Genomic DNA, 19,453 nt, shown 5'->3' on the forward strand with positions numbered 1-19,453 from the left:
TAATTGTTCCATACTGAAAATGATGTTAGGCAAAAATATCTCAAGGATAATAAAACCACCTATTCAATACATTTTAGTTTTGGACATTTTAAAAAATCAGACAGAATAGGAGTGACAAGTTTTAATTGTGTTAAAATACCATTAATTTATGTCATTCACATTTATGTATTGTTCACATTTTTAAAAATATTATTGTGGCATGTTAATTTTAAGAGGTTATAACAGTGTAACATTAACGTCCATATTTCATACTATATATGGTTAAATAAGGTCCCGGACCTTGAACTTAAGGTTGTCTACAGGCTGAAGATGCCCAAAAAAGGGTGAAACCTGTACCTGATAAGTCTATATAAATTAATGTAGATTTAAACCACATTAAACGTGGTATGTATTGAATAGGTGGTTTTATTAAATTATCCATGAGATATTTTTGCCTACGGGATATGTTCCGAAGTGACAGTGGAGGGGTGGTTTGGATTAAATCAGTAGATGAATAAGCTTGAATGGAGGTTTTAAAAGTAGGAAAACTACAATATGAAGATACGGTTGGAATTCGAGAGGATAAAATGGGGCAAATATTTGTTTACATGAAGAAGAATTAGAGAGTGGAATAATTTACTATGGAAGATGTTCGATAAATTTCCAACTTCTTTAAAATCATTTAAGAAAATAGCATTTAAACAATTAATAAGGAATTTGCCACATGGATAACAGCTCTAAATGTAGATTAGCGCTGAGTGACTGATTGTGTTCTAGTTCTTTCACTTTTTGTCCCGTCTGCCTTGTTGAGGGAGCTCCTAAGTCAGACTGGATCACTGACCTTTTCATCCTCTTCTTCCTACACTCTTCTTTATACATTGTTTCCGTCTCTACTTGTCACATCTTCCATTATCCTTCTTGATCTGGTCCTCCCATCTCTTGCTCAGTCTCCCTATTGGCCTCTTTCTGTCACACCTCTACTCCAGACTAACTCTTGGAATTCTGTTTGATTTCACTTTATTCACATGCCCAAACTGTCCTAAGGCAAGCTTCCCTATCTAGACTCCCAGTCTTTCAACATCCCGCTTTCTTCTGAACACCTCATTTCCGATTTTGATGTTTGTTGTTTAAAGGGGCCTAACATCGAGGTCAGCGGCCCCATTTCTGATTATTAGCTTGCTGTATTCTTTGAGATTTCCATTTTAACAGTTCCATCATTCCTTATCACGCGTTCTAAGTACCTGAAGCTATCCACCACTTCTAGTGTCCCTCCTTTCAGTTTTGGTTATTCCCCTTCTACTCCTGTTTTCTCTTATCATGACCAGGGTCTTATTCTTATCTCTACTAATTTCAAGACCCCACTCCTCTAATGACTTGCTCCAAGTGTCCAATTGAATCTGAACTTCCCAGTCATCATCTCCAAAGATTATTATGTCTTCCACAACCAACCATGCCAAAGGGCAACTTTTCTTTCATTTTCTTGTGGGTTTCATCCATTATGATGACAATACAATAGGTGAAAATACACTACCCACTTTCTAGCCTGCTTTAACTTTAAATCTTTTAAATCTTTGTCTTGACACAGTTCTTTGAGTCCTTATGTCCTTTATCATGTTTACAATTTCTGCGCTGATCTCTTTATTTTTTAAATCCTCCTGTATTACTTCCCCTGGGATACTGTCATAGGCTTTTGCTAGGCCTATACATGTCAGCACTCTTTTCTATATTCCCATCTCTTCTCCATCATTCGTCCCATGGCAAAAAAACTGGTCCACTGTAATCTCCCTTTCCTGAAGCCATATTGTTCCTTTTCTAAAGTTTCCCTACTTCTTTACTAATTCTTGTTTCAAGAATTCTTTCAAAGTTCTTAACAGGATGAGGGTTCAATGTAACTCCTTTGTAATTATTATGCATCTCTCTGTTTCCTGAATAGAGGGACTATTATTCCCTTTTTCCAAATTTCTTTATCCCTCCATACTGCCCTTAAGATCTGATTTAATCATATTATTCCTACATGGCCTGAGACTTGTATTATTTCTGTTATTAGTTAATACTTCATCTATTTATGGAGCCTTCCCTTTCCTCAACTTGAATGCCATCTCAGTCTCCAGATACGTGATCCCTTCTGAATTTTTTTCTCTCTTGATTTATATCTTGAGTTTTACTCTCTTCGCTGCCCCTTTGGATATTTTTGCGTATATTTAGAAGTACAAAAATTTTTCCATCTGGTCCTTATGTCATGGTAATTAATACAGATATCTTAATTCATCCTTCATCAACGTACAGTCTTCTTCCACAGCATTTGCCCCACATGCTGGTAGTATCTGCTGTTTTGGCCCTCTGTCACCACTTTACACAATCATGTGCCTAATCAAGGTGCAGGCCTGTAATCTTGAGATCGTCATACACGGTGTCAAGCCAACGCTGCTTTGGTCTTCCTACCAGCTGTTTCCCAACTATCTGTAAAGCAAAACTAGTCTTTACCACTGTTGTTCCTGCTCAAAGTACATGCCTATACCAGCAGAGACAGTTCCTCTCATTTTTTTACAACTGGCACCACTCCATATTGCCTGCAAACTTCGTCATTCGTATGGTCATGCAGTGTCAGACCAGATGTCCAACTGATTTTCATTTCCATGATGGCAAGTCATTATTCCAATTCTTTTCATCAAGGCCAATATTCAGCACTCTCTACAGTATCATCATCATCTTATTTTCCTATTTACAACTTCCCTGGTCAGGTTGTGAATCAAGGACCTCCATCGCTGCCTGTCTCTCCACCACTCTTCCCCTTTTTTAAGTACTTCTCCTGGTTTTCCTCCTCTCTTATCTATGCACTCCCACACTGAATCTGTCCACCTCTTTTGGGGTCTTCCTCGTGGTCTCTTTCCTGTTAACTTATTTCCTGTTAACTTATCTGAAAAAGCTTTCCTGGCACTCTCTCTTCTCCCATTCTCATCATATGCCCATACCACTTTAGATTTGTTGTTTCTATCCTGTCTTGAAGTTTCAAGATTCCTGTCCTTTTCCTTATCTCTTCATTTCTAATTCTATCCTTTCTGATCTTGCCCTCGGTACCTCTTAGGAATTTCATCTCCGCTACCTGTATTCTACTCTCCTCTAGTTTTGTTGTAGTCCACGATCCAGCTGCATAGGTTAGTATGGGTTCATAACAGGTTGAATCTAATACTTTCTTACATTTCTTCGGGACATCTTGGTTCCACAAAATACCCCTTACACTCTGATAGAAGCTGTTTGCTTGTTGTATTCTTTTCCCAATTTCCTCTGCGATCACAATTCCCAAGTACTTGAAACTTTTAACCACTTCCAGAATTTTACCATTCAGTTTTATCTTTCCTCTTCCTTCCCCTTGTCATCACTATTGTTTTACTTTTCTCTGTGCTTACTTTCATCCTAAATTTTTCTATCTCTCAATTTCATACATCTACTTGTTTTTGCACTTCCGTTTCATCCTCACCCCATATTACTATATCATCTGCAAACAACATGGCTTTTGTCTCTGTTTAATGTTCTTATGAATTTCATCCATGACTATGATGAATAGTATGGGGGATAGTACAGTACACTTCCCTGTTGGAGACCAGTTTCAACTTTAAACCATTTTGATTTTCCTATACTAGCCTTCACACTACTAACACAATTTTTGTACATAGCTTTTATCATTTGCACTTCCACTCTGTTCATTTGTTTTTTCCTTAATGTCTAGAGTATATATATAGAAAATAAGACTTTTGTCTGTACGTTGCTTAGAATTTAAAAAGAATGTCATTTTTTTATCAGTCGTGTCCACAGTAACGAAGAAATGCACTTTTTAATTTTCCGTCACTTCTGTCTGCCTGTCTGTCTGTATGTATGTATGTACAGGCATCATGAGAAAATGGCTGAGCAAAATTTAATGAAAATCAGTACGTAGAGTCGCGGAATAAGCCACTACAATCTAGGCTATAAATAATGTTATACATACTGAGTGAAATGGTAGTTTACGGGAAGGCCTAAAATGTAATTTTCAAATATCTATGTTAGTAGTGGTTCTATTGATAAATATTACATAATGAAAGTTATACAGAATTACTGTAAATTCCCAATCACTTATGCCTTATACACTTTTAGCATACTGGCTATGATAACTGAGAAATTCGTGAATTTTGCTTGTTGTTGATAATGATGCTTGTTGTTTAAAGGGGCCTAATATCGAAGGTCATCACGTGAATTTTGATTTTTGTTGCTAAGTCCGTTAAAATTAAACTGAAACAAGAAATTGTGATACAGTTCAATACGGAACATTATGAAATTTTTATCTTTAAATGCTAAGTCCATATCGAAGTCAAGCATTGCTAACATGGAAATATTGTTCAATCGTGTTAACTGGCGTTCTTTTGTCATGATTGTCTTAAGGTGTAAAACCGCGGTCATTGGTCCATATTGATAAGAAAAATTGTGAAGATGATTATAAAAATGAGAAAAAAATCGTAAAGGGATTTGATAAATTTCCAACTTCTTTGAAATTATTTACGAAAAGACTAGGTAAACAACTGATAGGGAATCTGCCACCTAAGCAACAGCTCTAAATGCAGATCAATGATGAGTGGCAGATTGATTGACTGACTGATTGAATGATTGCAGCAAAGCCTAGCCTTGTCGCTTAATGCCTCTGTAATTAATGATGGACATTTTACCACACACCCAGGTGACTGGAGTGGGACACTGATGATGATGATGATGATGATGATGATGATGATGATGATGATGACGATGATGATGATGATGATGATGATGAATTTACCACGTGTCCCCAAGCTTTCAGTCGTCATCTGCTGAAAGCTATTAATTAACTCTACACAGGGTTCCTAATGAATAGATTTTCCCACCTACCAAAACTCAAAGTTCCTTACCTCATACCCTCACACAGAGACAGAGAATAACAATGCCTTCACAAATTGAAGTCCTTCTTAGGCAGAGGATGGTCAAAGCAAATACAGTATCATTACAGGGTCTCTTCTGTTAGTACAGTGCAGAAACATGGGTCCTCAAGAACACCTCAGTGTGGACGCATGCTGAAAATTTCATAGGTTACTTGGCTAATAAATGAGGAAGTGCTAAACAGGGCAAAAGCTAACAGAAAACTCATGACTACAATCAAATGTAGAAGGATCTCTCACTTCGGCCACATTCTAGGAAATGGCCACTACCAGATCTTTCAGCAACTATTGGAAGGCAAAATGGAGGGTTGAAGAGGTGTTGGAAGAAAGAGAACATTGCGAATAAGAAACATCGAGTAGATAGGAATTTCTAACCCTTGCCATAGTGATCACCAACACCAGGGGGGCCTAATATAGTAGTAGTAGTAGTAGTAGCAGCAGCAGCAGCAGCAGCAGCAGCAGCAGCAGCAGCAGCAGCAGCAGCAGCAGCAGCAGCAGCAGAAGAAGAAGAAGAAGAAGAAGAAGAAGAAGAAGAAGAAGAAGAAGACCCTCCAGCAGCCAAGAGCTTGAACCTTTGCCTAGCTTTGCAACAACTAGTTCCATTTCCAGCACAAGCACAATTCTACACTACTTTTCTCTTCCACCCAGGCAGCATTCCATCATCCTTACACATGTTTTGAAAATATGCAAGTTCCAAAATGGTATTTTTACTTTGAATTAAACAGTATAATATTCAAACAAGTTTTTAAAACTTTGTGTTGTATAGGAATGTCAAGGGATCGTGAGAAAATTTGAATTATTCAAACACTTTAATTATAAATGTTCAAATTAACCAAATCCAACTGTAATAATAACAATTTATTGTATTAGTTTCCTGAGAAAATCAAGGCTGCCAAGAGGACAAAGCATAAAAAATTGAAATAATATTGTTAAGATAATCACTGATAAAAGATAGGAAAATAGTAGAAGAGATTAACAACAATAACACAGTTACATAGCATGTAGGCGATTTTGTAAAATCATGACAGATCCCATAACTGCCGAGACTGCTATTTCTTTGATGGTATTATTTAGGATGCCTAGCATTTTGCAGGTCTTTACAAAAAGGCTTGGAATTGTTCAGCGAGTACCCACCATGAATCCAATCACCTCAATATGTTCAGGGTTGTATTTATCTTCATAATAGGGCACTATAGTTTCATAGATGGCTTTCTTCTCATAGCCATCCTCCTGTGGCTGATCAGAACTCAGTTCAAACCTCACAATTGGATGTAGTATATAGCAAGTTTTTTTTCCCATCTCTAAAGGCTAAGATTCTATTTGCTTTGTGCTCCCTTATATAGCGATTCCAAAAATTTCCTCATGAGTGGTATATCCTCCCCTATGTAAAGAGTCAGCTAGCATGCGATGGATGGTATGGTGATGGGCATTGTGAAGAGTTTCACCATGCGGGCAAAAGCTAAGGGCATGTGGAAGGGTTTCCATCTCACTCTGGCAATGCTGACAGTGGTTACTGCCCAGACTTCTTCCCAGCACAACTCAACTGCAGAAACATTGCACATCATTTTGAGGGCATCCTTCCATTCAAAGCAGGAGAATCAATTGTGGTGCCAGATCCAATTATTAGCAGGGTGTAGTCTTTATAAAGAATTACACAGATCCAATTATTAGCAGCATGTAGACTTTATAAAGAATTACACAGTTCTAATTAGCAGGGTGTAGTCTTTATAACCCCCCTGCAAACCAAGTGACTTTGCCGCGGTGGGGAGGCTTGCGTGTCCCAATGAAGCAGATAGCCGAGCCGCAGGTGCAACCATATCGGATGGGTATCTGTTGAGAGACCAGACTAAAGAATGGTTCATCGAAAGGGGGGTAGCAGCCTTTTGGAAGTTGCAAGGGCGGCAGTCTAGATGATTGACTGATATGGCCTTGTAATAATACTCAACATGGCTTAGCTGTGTTGACACTGCTACACGGCTGAAAGTAACGGGAAACTACACCCGTATCTAACTCCCAAAGACATGCAGCTCTCTCTGTATGAATGATGTACTGATGATGGCTTCCTCCCGGGTAAAATATTCTGGAGGTAAACTAGTCCCCCATTCGGATCTCCGGGTGAAGACTACACGAGAGGGGGCGATCATCAGGAAGATGGATACTGACATTCTGTGAGTCGGAGCATGGAATGTTAAGAGTTTGAATCGTTGTGGTCACTTAGAGAATCTGAAAAGGGAGATGGATAGACTAAAGTTAGATGTAGTTGGTATAAGTGAAGTACGTTGGCAGGAAGAAGAGGATTTTTCGTCAGGCGACTACCGAATTATCAACACAAAATCAAACAGGGGAAATGCAGGAGTTGGTTTAATAATGAATAAGAAAATAGGGCAGCGGGTAAGCTACTATGACCAGCAGAGTGAAAGAATTATTGTCGTCAAGATAGACACCAAACAAATGCTCATCACAATAGTGCAGGTCTATATGCCTACTAGTTCAGCGGATGATGAGGAAGTCGAAAGAATATATGAAGAGATAGAAGATTTAATACAATATGTCAAAGGTGACGAGAATCTAATTGTGATGGGAGACCGGAATGTAGTGGTAGGCCAAGGAAGAGAAGGTAATAAACAGTAGGAAAATTCAGATTGGGACAAAGGAACGAAAGAGGAAGTTGGCTAGTTGAATTCTGCACTGATCGTAATTTAGTCCTTGCCGATACTTGGTTCAAACACCACAAATGCCGGCTGTACACATGGATAAAACCTGGAGACACTGGAAGGTATCAAATAGACTTCATTATGATTAGGCAGAGATTCAGAAAACAGGTGTTGGATTGCAAAACTTTCCCAGGAGCAGATGTGGACTTTGACCACAACTTATTGGTCATGAAATGCCATCTGAAGCTGAAGAAATTGCAGAAAGGAAAGCATGCAAAAAGATGGGATCTAGACGAGTTGAAAGAAAAGAGTGTGAGGGATTGTTTTAAGGAACATGTTGCACAAGGAATAAATGAAAAGGTTGAAGGAAACATAATCGAGGAAGAGTGGATAGTCATGAAAAATGAAGTCAGTAGGGCTGCTGAAGAAATGATAGGAAGGAAGAAAAGATCAACTAAGAATCAGTGGATAACTCAGGAAATACTAGACCTGATTGATGACGATGAAAATACAAGAATGCTAGAAATGAAGAGGGCAGAAAAGAATACGTGTGTTTAAAGAATGAAGTAGACAGAAAGTCCAAAGTAGCTAAGGAAGAATGGCTGAAGGCGAAGTGCAAGGATATCGAAGGTTGTATGGTCCTAGGAAAGGTAGATGCTGCATACAGGATAATCAGGGAAACCTTTGGAGAAAGGAAATCTAGGAGTATGAATTTTAAGAGCTCAGATGGAAAACCAGTTCTAGGGAAAAGAAGACAAAGCAGAAAGATGGCAGGAACATATCCAACAGTTGTATCAAGATAGAGATGTAGATAAATTGGTTCTGGAATCGGAGGAGGCTGCTGATGCTGATGAAATGGGAGACCCAATTTTGAGGTCAGAGTTTGATAGAGCTGTGAGTGACCTAAATAGGAACAAGGGATCTGTAATTGATGACATTCCCTCTGAATTACTGACTGCCTTAGGAGAAACCACCATGGCAAGGTTATTCTATTTAGTGTGTAAAATGTATGAGACAGGAGAAGTCCCATCCGATTTTTGGCAGAATTTTGTTATACCTACTCCCAACAAAGCCGGTGTTGACAGGTGTGAAAACTACCGCACCATTAGTTTAGTATCTCATGCCTGCAAAATTTTAACACGTATTATTTACAGTGCCTCCTCTGCGAACAATGTGACCTTGCCGCGGTGGGGAGACTTGCCTGTCCCAATGATGCAGATAGCTGAGCCGCAGGTGCAACCATATCGGATGGGTATCTGTTGAGAGACCAGACTAACGAATGGTTCATTGAAAGGGAGGTAGCAGTCTTTCGGTAGTTGCAAGGGCGGCAGTCTAGATGATTGACTGATACAGCCTTGTAATAATACTCAACATGGCTTAGCTGTGTTGATACTGCTACACGGCTGAAAGCAACGGGAAACTACAGCCGTAACCAATTCCCGAGGACATGCAGCTCTCTCTGTATGAATGATGTACTGATGATGGCTTCCTCCCGGGTAAAATATTCCGGAGGTAAACTAGTCCCCCATTCGGATCTCCGGGTGGGGACTACACGAGAGGGGGCGATCATCAGGAAGATGGATAATGACATTCTGCGAGTCGGAGCATGGTATGTTAAAAGTTTGAATCGTTGTGGTAGGTTAGAGAATTTGAAAAGGGAGATGGATAGGCTAAAGCTAGATGTAGTTGGTATAAGTACGTTGGCAGGAAGAACAGGATTTTTGGTCAGGCGACTATCGAATTATCAACACGAAATCAAACAGGGGTAATGCAGGAGTTGGTTTAATAATGAATAAGAAAATAGGGCAGCGGATAAGCTACTACGACCAGCATAGTGAAAGAATTATTGTCGCCAAGATAGACACCAAACCAATGCCCACCACAATAGTGCAGGTCTATATGCCTACTAGTTCAGCGGATGATGAAGAAATTGAAAGAATATATGAGGAGATAGAAGATCTAATACAATATGTCAAAGGTGACGAGAATCTAATTGTGATGGGAGACTGGAACGCAGCGGTAGGCCAAGGAAGAGAAGGTAGCACAGTAGGAGAATTTGGATTGGGACAAAGGAACGAAAGAGGAAGTCGGCTGGTTGAATTCTGCACTGACCATAATTTAGTCCTCGCCAATACTTGGTTCAAACACCACAAACGACGGCTGTATACGTGGACGAGACCTGGAGACACTGGAAGGTATCAAATAGACTTAATTATGATTAGGCAGAGATTCAGAAACCAGGTGTTGGATTGCAAAACTTTCCCACGAGCAGACGTGGACTCTGACCACAACTTGTTGGTCATGAAATGCCATCTGAAGTTGAAGAAGTTGAAGAAAGGAAAGAATGCAAAAAGATGGGATCTAGACAAGTTGAAAGAAAAGAGTGTGAGGGATTGTTTCAAGGAACATGTTGCACAAGGACTAAATGAAAAGGCCGAAGGAAACACAGTAGAGGAAGAGTGGAGAGTCATGAAAAATGAAGTCAGTAGGGCTGCTGAAGAAATGTCAGGAAGGAAGAAAAGATCAACTAAGAATCAGTGGATAACTCAGGAGATACTAGACCTGATTGATGAGACGCAAATACAAGAATGCTAGAAATGAAGAGGGCAGAAAAGAATACAGGCAATTAAAGAATGAAGTAGATAGAAAGTGCAAGGTAGCTAAGGAAGAATGGCTGAAGGAGAAGTGCAAGGATGTCGAAGGCTGTATGGTCCTGGGAAAGGTAGATGCTGCATAGAGGAAAATTAAGGAAACCTTTGGAGAAAGGAAATCTAGGTGCATGAATATTAAGAGCTCAGATGGAAAGCCACTTCTAGGGAAAGAAGACAAAGCAGAAAGATGGCAGGAGCATATCCAACAGTTGTATCAAGGTAACGATGTAGATTATTTCGTTCTGGAACATGAAGAGGCTGTTGATGCTGATGAAATGGGAGACCCAATTTTTTAGGTCAGAGTTTGACAGAGCTGTGAGTGACCTAAATAGGAACAAGACACCTAGAATTGATGATATTCCCTCTGAATTACTGACTGCCTTAGGAGAAACCAGCATGGTAAGGTTATTTCTTTTTTTTTTTTTTTTTTTTTTTTTTGCTAGGGGCTTTACGTCGCGCCGACACAGATAGGTCTTATGGCGACGATGGGATAGGAAAGGCCTAGGAGTTGGAAGGAAGCGGCCGTGGCCTTAATTAAGGTACAGCCCCAGCATTTGCCTGGTGTGAAAATGGGAAACCACGGAAAACCATTTTCAGGGCTGCCGATAGTGGGATTCGAACCTACTATCTCCCGGATGCAAGCTCACAGCGTTTTCATTTAGTGTGCAAGATGTATGAGACAGGAGAAGTCCCATCCGATTTTCGGCAGAATGTTGTTATACCTATTCCCAAGAAAGCCGGTGCTGGCAGGTGTGAAAACTACCGCACTATTAGTTTAGTATCTCATGCCTGCAAAATTTTAACACGTATTATTTACAGAAGAATGGAAAAACAAGTTGAAGCTGAGTTGGGGGAAGATCAATTTGGCTTCAGAAGAAATGTAGGAACACGTGAAGCAATCCTGACTTTACGTCTGATCTTAGAGGATCGAATCAAGAAGGACAAGCCCACGTACATGGCATTCATAGATCTAGAAAAGGCATTCGATAATGTTGATTGGACCAGGCTATTTATGATTCTGAAGATGATAGGGATCAGATACCGAGAACGAAGAATTATCTACAACCTGTACAAAAATCAGTCTGCAGTGATAAGAATCGAGGGCTTTGAAAAAGAAGCAGCAATCTAGAAAGGAGTGAGGCAAGGCTGCAGTTTGTCCCCTCTCCTTTTCAATGTTTACATAGAACAGGCAGTAAAGGAAATCAAAGAGAAATTTGGAAAGGGAATCACAGTCCAAGGAGAGGAAATCAAAACCTTGAGATTTGCCGATGATATTGTTATTTTATCTGAGACTGCAGAAGATCTCGAGAAGTTGCTGAATGGTATGGATGAAGTCTTAGGTAAGGAGTACAAGATGAAAATAAATAAGTCCAAAACAAAAGTAATGGAGTGCAGTCGAACGAAGGCAGGTGATGTAGGAAATATTAGATTAGGAAACGAAGTCTTAAAGGAAGTAGATGAATATTGTTACTTGGGTAGTAAAATAACCAACGATGGCAGAAGTAAGGAGGACATAAAAGGCAGACTAGCACAAGCAAGGAAGAGCTTTCTTAAGAAAAGAAATTTGCTCACTTCAAACATTGATATCGGAATTAGAAAGATATTTTTGAAGACTTTTGTGTGGAGCGTGGCATTGTATGGAAGTGAAACATGGACGATAACTAGCTCAGAAAGAAAGAGAATAGAAGCTTTTGAAATGTGGTGTTACAGAAGAATGCTGAAGGTGAGATGGATAGATCGAATCACGAATGAAGAGATACTGAATCGAATTGGTGAGAGGATATCGATTTGGCTACATTTGACGAGAAGAAGAGATAGAATGATAGGACACATCTTAAGACACCCAGGACTTGTTCAGTTGGTTTTTGAAGGAAGTGTAGGTGGCAAGAACGGTAGGGGTAGACCAAGGTATGAATATGACAAACAAATTAGAGCAGATGTAGGATGCAATAGTTACGTAGAAATGAAAAGGTTAGCACAGGATAGGGTGGCATGGAGAGCTGCATCAAACCAGTCTATGGACTGATGACTCAACAACAACATTTACAGTGAAGAATGGAAAAACAAGTTGAAGCTGAGTTGGGAGAAGATCAATTTAGGAACACGTGAAGCAATTCTGACTTTACATCTGATCTTCGAGGATCGAATCAAGAAGGACAAGCCCACGTACATGGCATTTGTAGATCTAGAAAAGGCATTCGATAATGCTGATTGGACCAAGCTATTTAAGATTCTGAAGAAGATTGGGATCAGATACCGAGAACGAAGAATTATCTACAATCTGTATAAAAATCAGTCTGCAGTGATAAGAATCGAGGGCTTTGAAAAAGAAGCAGCAATCCAGAAAGGAGTGAGGCAAGGCTGCAGTTTGTCCCCCGTCCTTTTCAATGTTTACATAGATAGGCAGTAAAGGAAATCAAAGAGGAATTTGGAAAGGGACTCACAATTCAAGGAGAGGAAATCAAAACCTTGAGATTTGCCGATGATATTGTTATTTTATCCGAGACTGCAGAAGATCTCGAGAAGCTGCTGAATGGTATGGTCGTAGTCTTGGCTAAGGAGCACAAGATGAAAATAAATAAGTCCAAAACAAAAATAATGGAGTGCAGTCGAACTAAGGCAGGTGATGCAGGAAATATCAGATTAGGAAATGAAGTCTTAAAGGATGTATGTGAATATTGTTACTTGGGTAGTAAAATAACTAACGATGGCAGAAGTAAGGAGGACATAAAATGCAGACTAGCTCAAGCAAGGAAGAGCTTTCTTAAGAAAAGAAATTTGCTCATGTCAAACATTGATATAGGAATTAGAAAGATGTTTTTGAAGACTTTCGTGTGGAGCGTGGCATTATATGGAAGTGAAACATGGACGAGAACTAGCTCAGAAAGGAAGAGAACAGAAGCTTTTGAAATGTGCTGTTACAGAAGAATGCTATGGAAAGACTGAATCACGAATGAAGAGATACTGAAATGAATTGGTGAGAGGAGATCGATTTGGCTAAATTTGACGAGAAGAAGAGATAGACAGCCAGGACTTGTTCAGTTGGTTTTTGAAGGAAGTGTACGTGGTAAGAACGGTAGGGGTAGACCAAGGTATGAATATGACAAGCAGATTAGAGCAGATGTAGGATGCAATAGTTACGTAGAAATGAAAAGGTTAGCACAGGATAGGGTGGCATGGAGAGCTGCATCAAACCAGTCTATGGACTGATGACTTAAACAACAACAACAGTCTTTATAAAGAATAACACCTTTATCCTTACGAGGTAGTTTACACCATGCTTGATATTCCATGTCACGGAGTGCAGTCCTAACTTTACAAGCATCTATACAATTGTCTTATTAATTTCAAATGATGCAGACAAATGACACTTTTGTCATCCAAACTGCAGGAGTTAGTGATATATGTGTTTGCAGATTTTTTTTTTTAGTCCTCAATTCATTGAGATGTTTGACAGTGATCTTACGGTGACACTGGAATAGGAAAGCCTAAGAGTGGGAAGGAAGCGGCCGTCGCCTTGATTAACATTCAACCTCTTAGGTCATGTTCAGTACACGAAGCAAATTGATATAAAGACATTTGCCTGGTGTGAAAATGGGAAAACACGGAAAACCATCTTCAGGGCTGCTGACAGTGAGGGTCGAACCTATTATCTCCCGGATGCGAGCTCACAGCTGCACGCCCCAAACCGCACGGCCAACTCGCCTGGTCTGATTTACTCTACCAGATGGCAGAGTAAACCAAATCTCTGTTGGGTGGTCTATGGCTGAGCTTTAATTAATGTCATCGGCTAGACAAAATGTGTCACCAGATATCTTTAAAGTGCTGACATCATACAACGTGAAGTTTCAAGTGGACTTTCTTAACCACCTTTTAAAAATTCGACCACATCTATTCATTTTGAACCCACATCTTGGGATCCAGAGGAAATTAAAGGATGGAGAACTGAACTGCATTAAAGGATTAAGTAATAAATTATTGTAAAAGTCCTTCTGATACTGTCATATGTCTGTTATGTCTTCAGCTTGAAGGTTGGATGAATCTTCAAACAGCACAACCAAAGGTTATGTGGTTACAGGGAAACCACAAAAACCAACAACGGCACAATAATGAGAAGCATAAACCTAAAGGAAGAGTGAGGTAGTTTGCCACTGGACTAGAAAGTGCTATTGCAGCATAACTGCCTCTATGAGTAGCATAACATTCAGATGTACATGTTGGGCTTCGAAGGCCATCGCTCGGCATCACCCATACATGAGCAGCTTCCATACCGTCATAGCCATAAATGAGACTGACATTTTAATGGAAGCTACAATGTACTCTGACCAGTGCCAAAAGACTGATGCAAAAATACTCCAGTCATCAAGAAAGAGCAAAAGGTGCATCGTAACATATAGAGCAACCGATGCAAAATCGGGAGGTTGTGGGTTCAGATCCCACTTGTGTCAAGCTGGCCAGTTTTATTTTGTACTTAACATCTTTTCAACAGGTACTATGTGTAATGAACACGACCTAATAGGTTGAATGTTTATTTCTATTACAATGCAGTCGTGTAAATTCAATATTCATCAGCAGAAGTATGTTTCAGTGTTCAAAGACAAATATGATGTGAGGAGAAATGGATTTGTAGAGCTGAGGTCTTTTGAAAAAAAAAAAAAAAAAAAAAAAAAAAAAAGAGCTTATAAATATGCATGGAAGGGTAGGAGCACATGAGGTTTACAAAATAAATATATCATACATATTACAAGGAGCCTCTGTCGCTTAGTAATTAAACAACAGGATAATACTCAAACAAGTATAATGCAAGTAAAAACACAGATGAAACTGTACACAAAAGAAAGCACTTTATGTGACCTCTAATAGATCAATTGTTTGAAAAAAAAAAACTATCGACAGTCAAATCATCATAATCACTGACCTCACACATGGACATCATAACAACGCAGTATACAATAAACATTATTAACTTGGCCTGCTTCTTACATTACTTTGATATGTGTTTAAATAGCCATACAAACAACATGAACTAGTATTCCTCACTCTTCAATATACTAGTACTTATTAACACAAACCACTTCTCCCCAATGCTTAAAATTCTGAACTGCTCATCAACACTCCTATATCCACTTGCCTTCAGGGGTTTAGAGACATACCATGGATTTCATTTGTTCCCTCCACACATTTCCATTCTTTACTTTTATTTTTTAATCATAAACACACACCACTAGCAGCACCAGGATACTGCCGTGTCTGAAGAAAAATCTTACTATAGAAATACAACAGAAAATTTAAAACATTGTGCTGACTTCGGTTTTGAGTGCATGTTTCAACTGTGTTTTTATCAGATATGTCATTGCTTATTACCATCTGATATTGCATTATGCAAACTGTAGGATAAAAGAAAGATTATGAAGAATACCTGATAGAGTATCTGTTGAACAGCTACTACTACTCGATTCTTCATCCTTCGGAAGAGGCTCCGCCTTCACTTTCTCTCCCTTTTTGACTTCTTCGCCATCACTTTCTGATTCATTGAAGATATCTTCAACTTCACGGTCCATACTGGCAATGTCTTCAGGAGAAAAAGACATCAAAGGATTAATTGTGTCCATGAATCGTCCACTGGGGGTTCTACGTCGTATGGCTGGCTGCTGATGAACAGCATGCACAGCAGGGTTAGGTTCTGGACTGCCACAGTGAGGGGGCGGATGTCTATTTGTCGTTCCTGAACGTTTCACAGGATATAACAACTCATTTACATGTTCCCAGCGTTCAGCACAACACCACAACCATTCCGGAGTAACAATAAAAATTCCTTTCATCCGCCGAGCTATATTCACTTTTGCTGTGCCAGGCCTCACTGCTACTAAATGGGTGGTTTGAGGGGTAATGTCTTGAGTCACTTTAGCACCTAATGAAATAGCCACTTGATAAACTCTACTCTTCTCAAGTTCAACATTTGTAGGAACCAGGCCGCTGAACACTAGATGGGTTCCGGCAAGCACTTTACGACGCACATATGGTATTACACTCTTTAAATCAGGTATGTCTTCTTGCTCTTCATCATAGAGTTCATAGAATGCATGGTGAATAGTCTTCAGTATTTCCTCTAAATACAACAGATAGTCATCAGTATCTTCTACCTCAACCAACTCGTCTGTATCATTACCATCAACTTTTTTACATTTATCATTTGCAACATCACTAACCTTCTCAGGAGTCCTATCTCTATCACAACCACTTTCTTTAGATTTGACAGTTTTGCCATCAATAGAGTCTACAATTTTAGATTTATTCACATCCTGTTCATTTTCATCATCTGTAATCTCTAAATCATCTTTAACATTAGAAACAGCAACACAGTTTTCACCAGCATGTTCACCACTTTCAGTCTTAGTTTCACTCACTTCTACACCTGTTGTTTGTTCTTCTTCACTCAAAGTTTTCTTTTCACTTTCTAGTTCAGTGTGATCTTTCTTACCACTTTCTTGCTTACTTTGAACTTTCTTATCCTCATTTCTATCTCCTTCTTCAGCAGCAGGAGCTTCTGTCTTTGAACAGTTTACAACAGATTTCTCCTTTGGCATGGACTTTTTCCCTTCATTCCCTGAAATATTACAGAAAAATACAGTCTACAAACTAAATCACAAGCTGAGTAATATTAAGGTATGATACAGCAAAATAGTTTATATCAACTTAAAATCAAAACTTTCCTAACCATTATAACAGGACATTTTAATGAAGAATATAAATTACGCACTGCAGTACTATGAGAAACTTCCATATCCCTTCAAAAACAAGCAAGATTTAGAGGACTATTGATATTGTGATCATAGCCACAGAACCTCTCATTTTACGTGGCATCTGAACCACTGTTTTTAAAAAGGCAGCAATGATATCACAGGGTTATCATGCCCCAAACTCCCATATCTGTTCAAGAAATTTGTGGTAAGACAAATGAAAGTAATTTAATTTACCATGAAATAAAGCCTATCATTAGAGATGGTGATATTTTGCAAAAGCAACATCAATATATTACCATTCTACCAAAACTATTGCAACTAGATAATACCTGGAAGAGAAAAAATGTAATGAATAACAGAATGACATGTTTCGTTCATGAAAGAACATCATCAGATTTTTTTAATGTGTATATGAAAATGAAAATCCACAGCCTGTTGTCAGTCATTCAACCGGGTTACGAATGGAATGAATGAAGCCCCATCTAGCGGCGAGGATAGGAATTGTGCCTGCATGCCTCGGGGGGAATGATTACTGAATGAAAGATCTTTATTTTATTTTTATTTTTTTATTTTTTTTGCTATTTGCTTTACGTCGCACCGACATAGATAGGTCTTATGGCGACGATGGGATAGGAAAGGGCTAGAAGGAAGCAGCCGTGGCCTTAACCCATTTATGCCCAGGTGGGTCGTTTTTGATCCATCAAATCATGCTATCTTTCTTGAAGCTATCACATTCTTGACACTTGTAAGATCGATTAAGTTAACCATTATATACTTTGTCATGTGTTTGGGTGGGAATTTGATTCACTGTTGACGTTATTCTTGATCTGGAGTCAATAGAAGAAAGATGGATTGTCCGCCCTCTGCACGCGGGTGAAGAATGTAAGCAGAATTGACAACTATTCTCGTTGGCATGTTATTCATTGCAGTATTTACTATTTAAAACTTCAATAATATACATGCATAATTTTATATCCGCATTAACTTGCTTAGAATTTCCGGTATTTTCAATAGAACTTAGTGTGGATCGCTAACGACCCGCTGAGCAGTTACCCGACAACTATCACTGACTTTCAGATTCGCTCAATAATGACCATATATTTAGCTTAAACCTTACACATTTAGTCTTAGTATCCATAATTGCTCTGTAATATACTGCAAAGTGCAGCAACTAACAGTTGCAGAAATTCAGGATGAGCTTGAAGCGGCCGATCCTTCAGATATCCCCAACTCAGGTGTTGATATCTTTACTGGGCTGCCTGAAGACGGATGAGAAGAAAAAGATGCTGACTCTGGTGATGAAGATTGTTCAGATCCTGACAAACTAAATCATGCTCAGCTTCAAGCTCCAGCAGAGATAGTGTTCAGAACAGCATACGCTGGAATAGATTTGAGGAAATATTCCGATTTCTTCATGTTTGTGACAATTTGGATCTCCCGGCAGGTGAGAAAATTGGTAAATTGAGAAACAAGTCATTTCTTATAAATGCTCCCAATGAAGACAAAATATCTATTGATGAGTCTATGATCCTGTATTTCGGGCACCACGGGTGTAAGCAATTCATCCGCAGCAAACCAATTTGTTTTGGCTTCAAAGGCTCGGTAGCCACTCAGTGGACAGGCTACTGTCTCCAGGTTGATATTTACGAAGGATATGAAGGAGGAGGAAGGAGGGAGAAAGGAATGGAATTAGGTGAAGCAGTAGTGGTGACATTTGTGGATATTCTTTCTGAAGTATTTCCTGGAATTGTTTTTCTTTCTATTTCGACAACTTTTTCCCGTCAACTAAGCTTCTATGTAGGATCACTGAAAAAGGCCATCATGCTACAGGAATTCTCAGAAGCCTGTCATCGAAAAGAAAGAGTGTGGTTACTCTGAATCTTGTTTTGATAAAGAGCATGGTGTTATAGTTGTGTCTTGGAAAGACGATGGTGTAGTGAATATTATGTCAAATCAGTTTGGTGTAGTTCCCCTTCAAGAAGTTACAAGATACTCAGTCAGCCAACATTTGTGGATATTTATGAACTTCAATTCGTGGCAATAAATGGTACATTCCTATTTTGTTTTGGTTGCTCGATTTATGCATGAAGAATGCTTGGATTCTTAGCAGAAGCTATGGTGTGTCTCTTGATGCCCTAACTCCCGTCAGGAAGCAACCAAGACAATTCTCTACAAATATGGGACAGCTCCTAAGGGAAGAGGTCGACTTATATCGCTTGACATTATCAAGAAATAACAGAGGAAGGACCATTGACGGCAGCTGCTGATAAGTCAACAACCCAGGCGCCAATGCAAGATTTGTCGCAATAAAATACCGAAGGCCTGTGCGAGATGTAATGTTCCCCTTCATGACAGGTGTTTTGTAAATTACCCTGAGTGAGTCTCAGTTCCACTATCAGTTATGGAATCTGAAGTTACGTGTTTTGGGTACTAAATATTATTATAATTAAACAGAACAATGACAATTATTGCTTTTTATGTCATTA

The 19,453-nt window shown here is 39.2% G+C and overlaps 1 protein-coding gene across 1 annotated transcript in view; it reads right to left on the reverse strand.

Annotated features, from left to right (window-relative positions):
- LOC136872287 (RNA polymerase II subunit A C-terminal domain phosphatase) overlaps window positions 1–19,453 on the reverse strand; it is a 206,710-nt gene that overhangs the window by 33,278 nt on the left and 153,979 nt on the right. The window contains exon 6 of the mRNA XM_067146107.2: window positions 15,644–16,831. Within this exon, the coding sequence (XP_067002208.2) occupies window positions 15,644–16,831 (1,188 nt within the window). The remainder of the gene's footprint in view (window positions 1–15,643; window positions 16,832–19,453) is intronic.

The sequence above is a fragment of the Anabrus simplex genome, chromosome 4 (assembly GCF_040414725.1).
Source record: "Anabrus simplex isolate iqAnaSimp1 chromosome 4, ASM4041472v1, whole genome shotgun sequence".
Taxonomy (NCBI): Eukaryota; Metazoa; Arthropoda; class Insecta; order Orthoptera; family Tettigoniidae; genus Anabrus; species Anabrus simplex.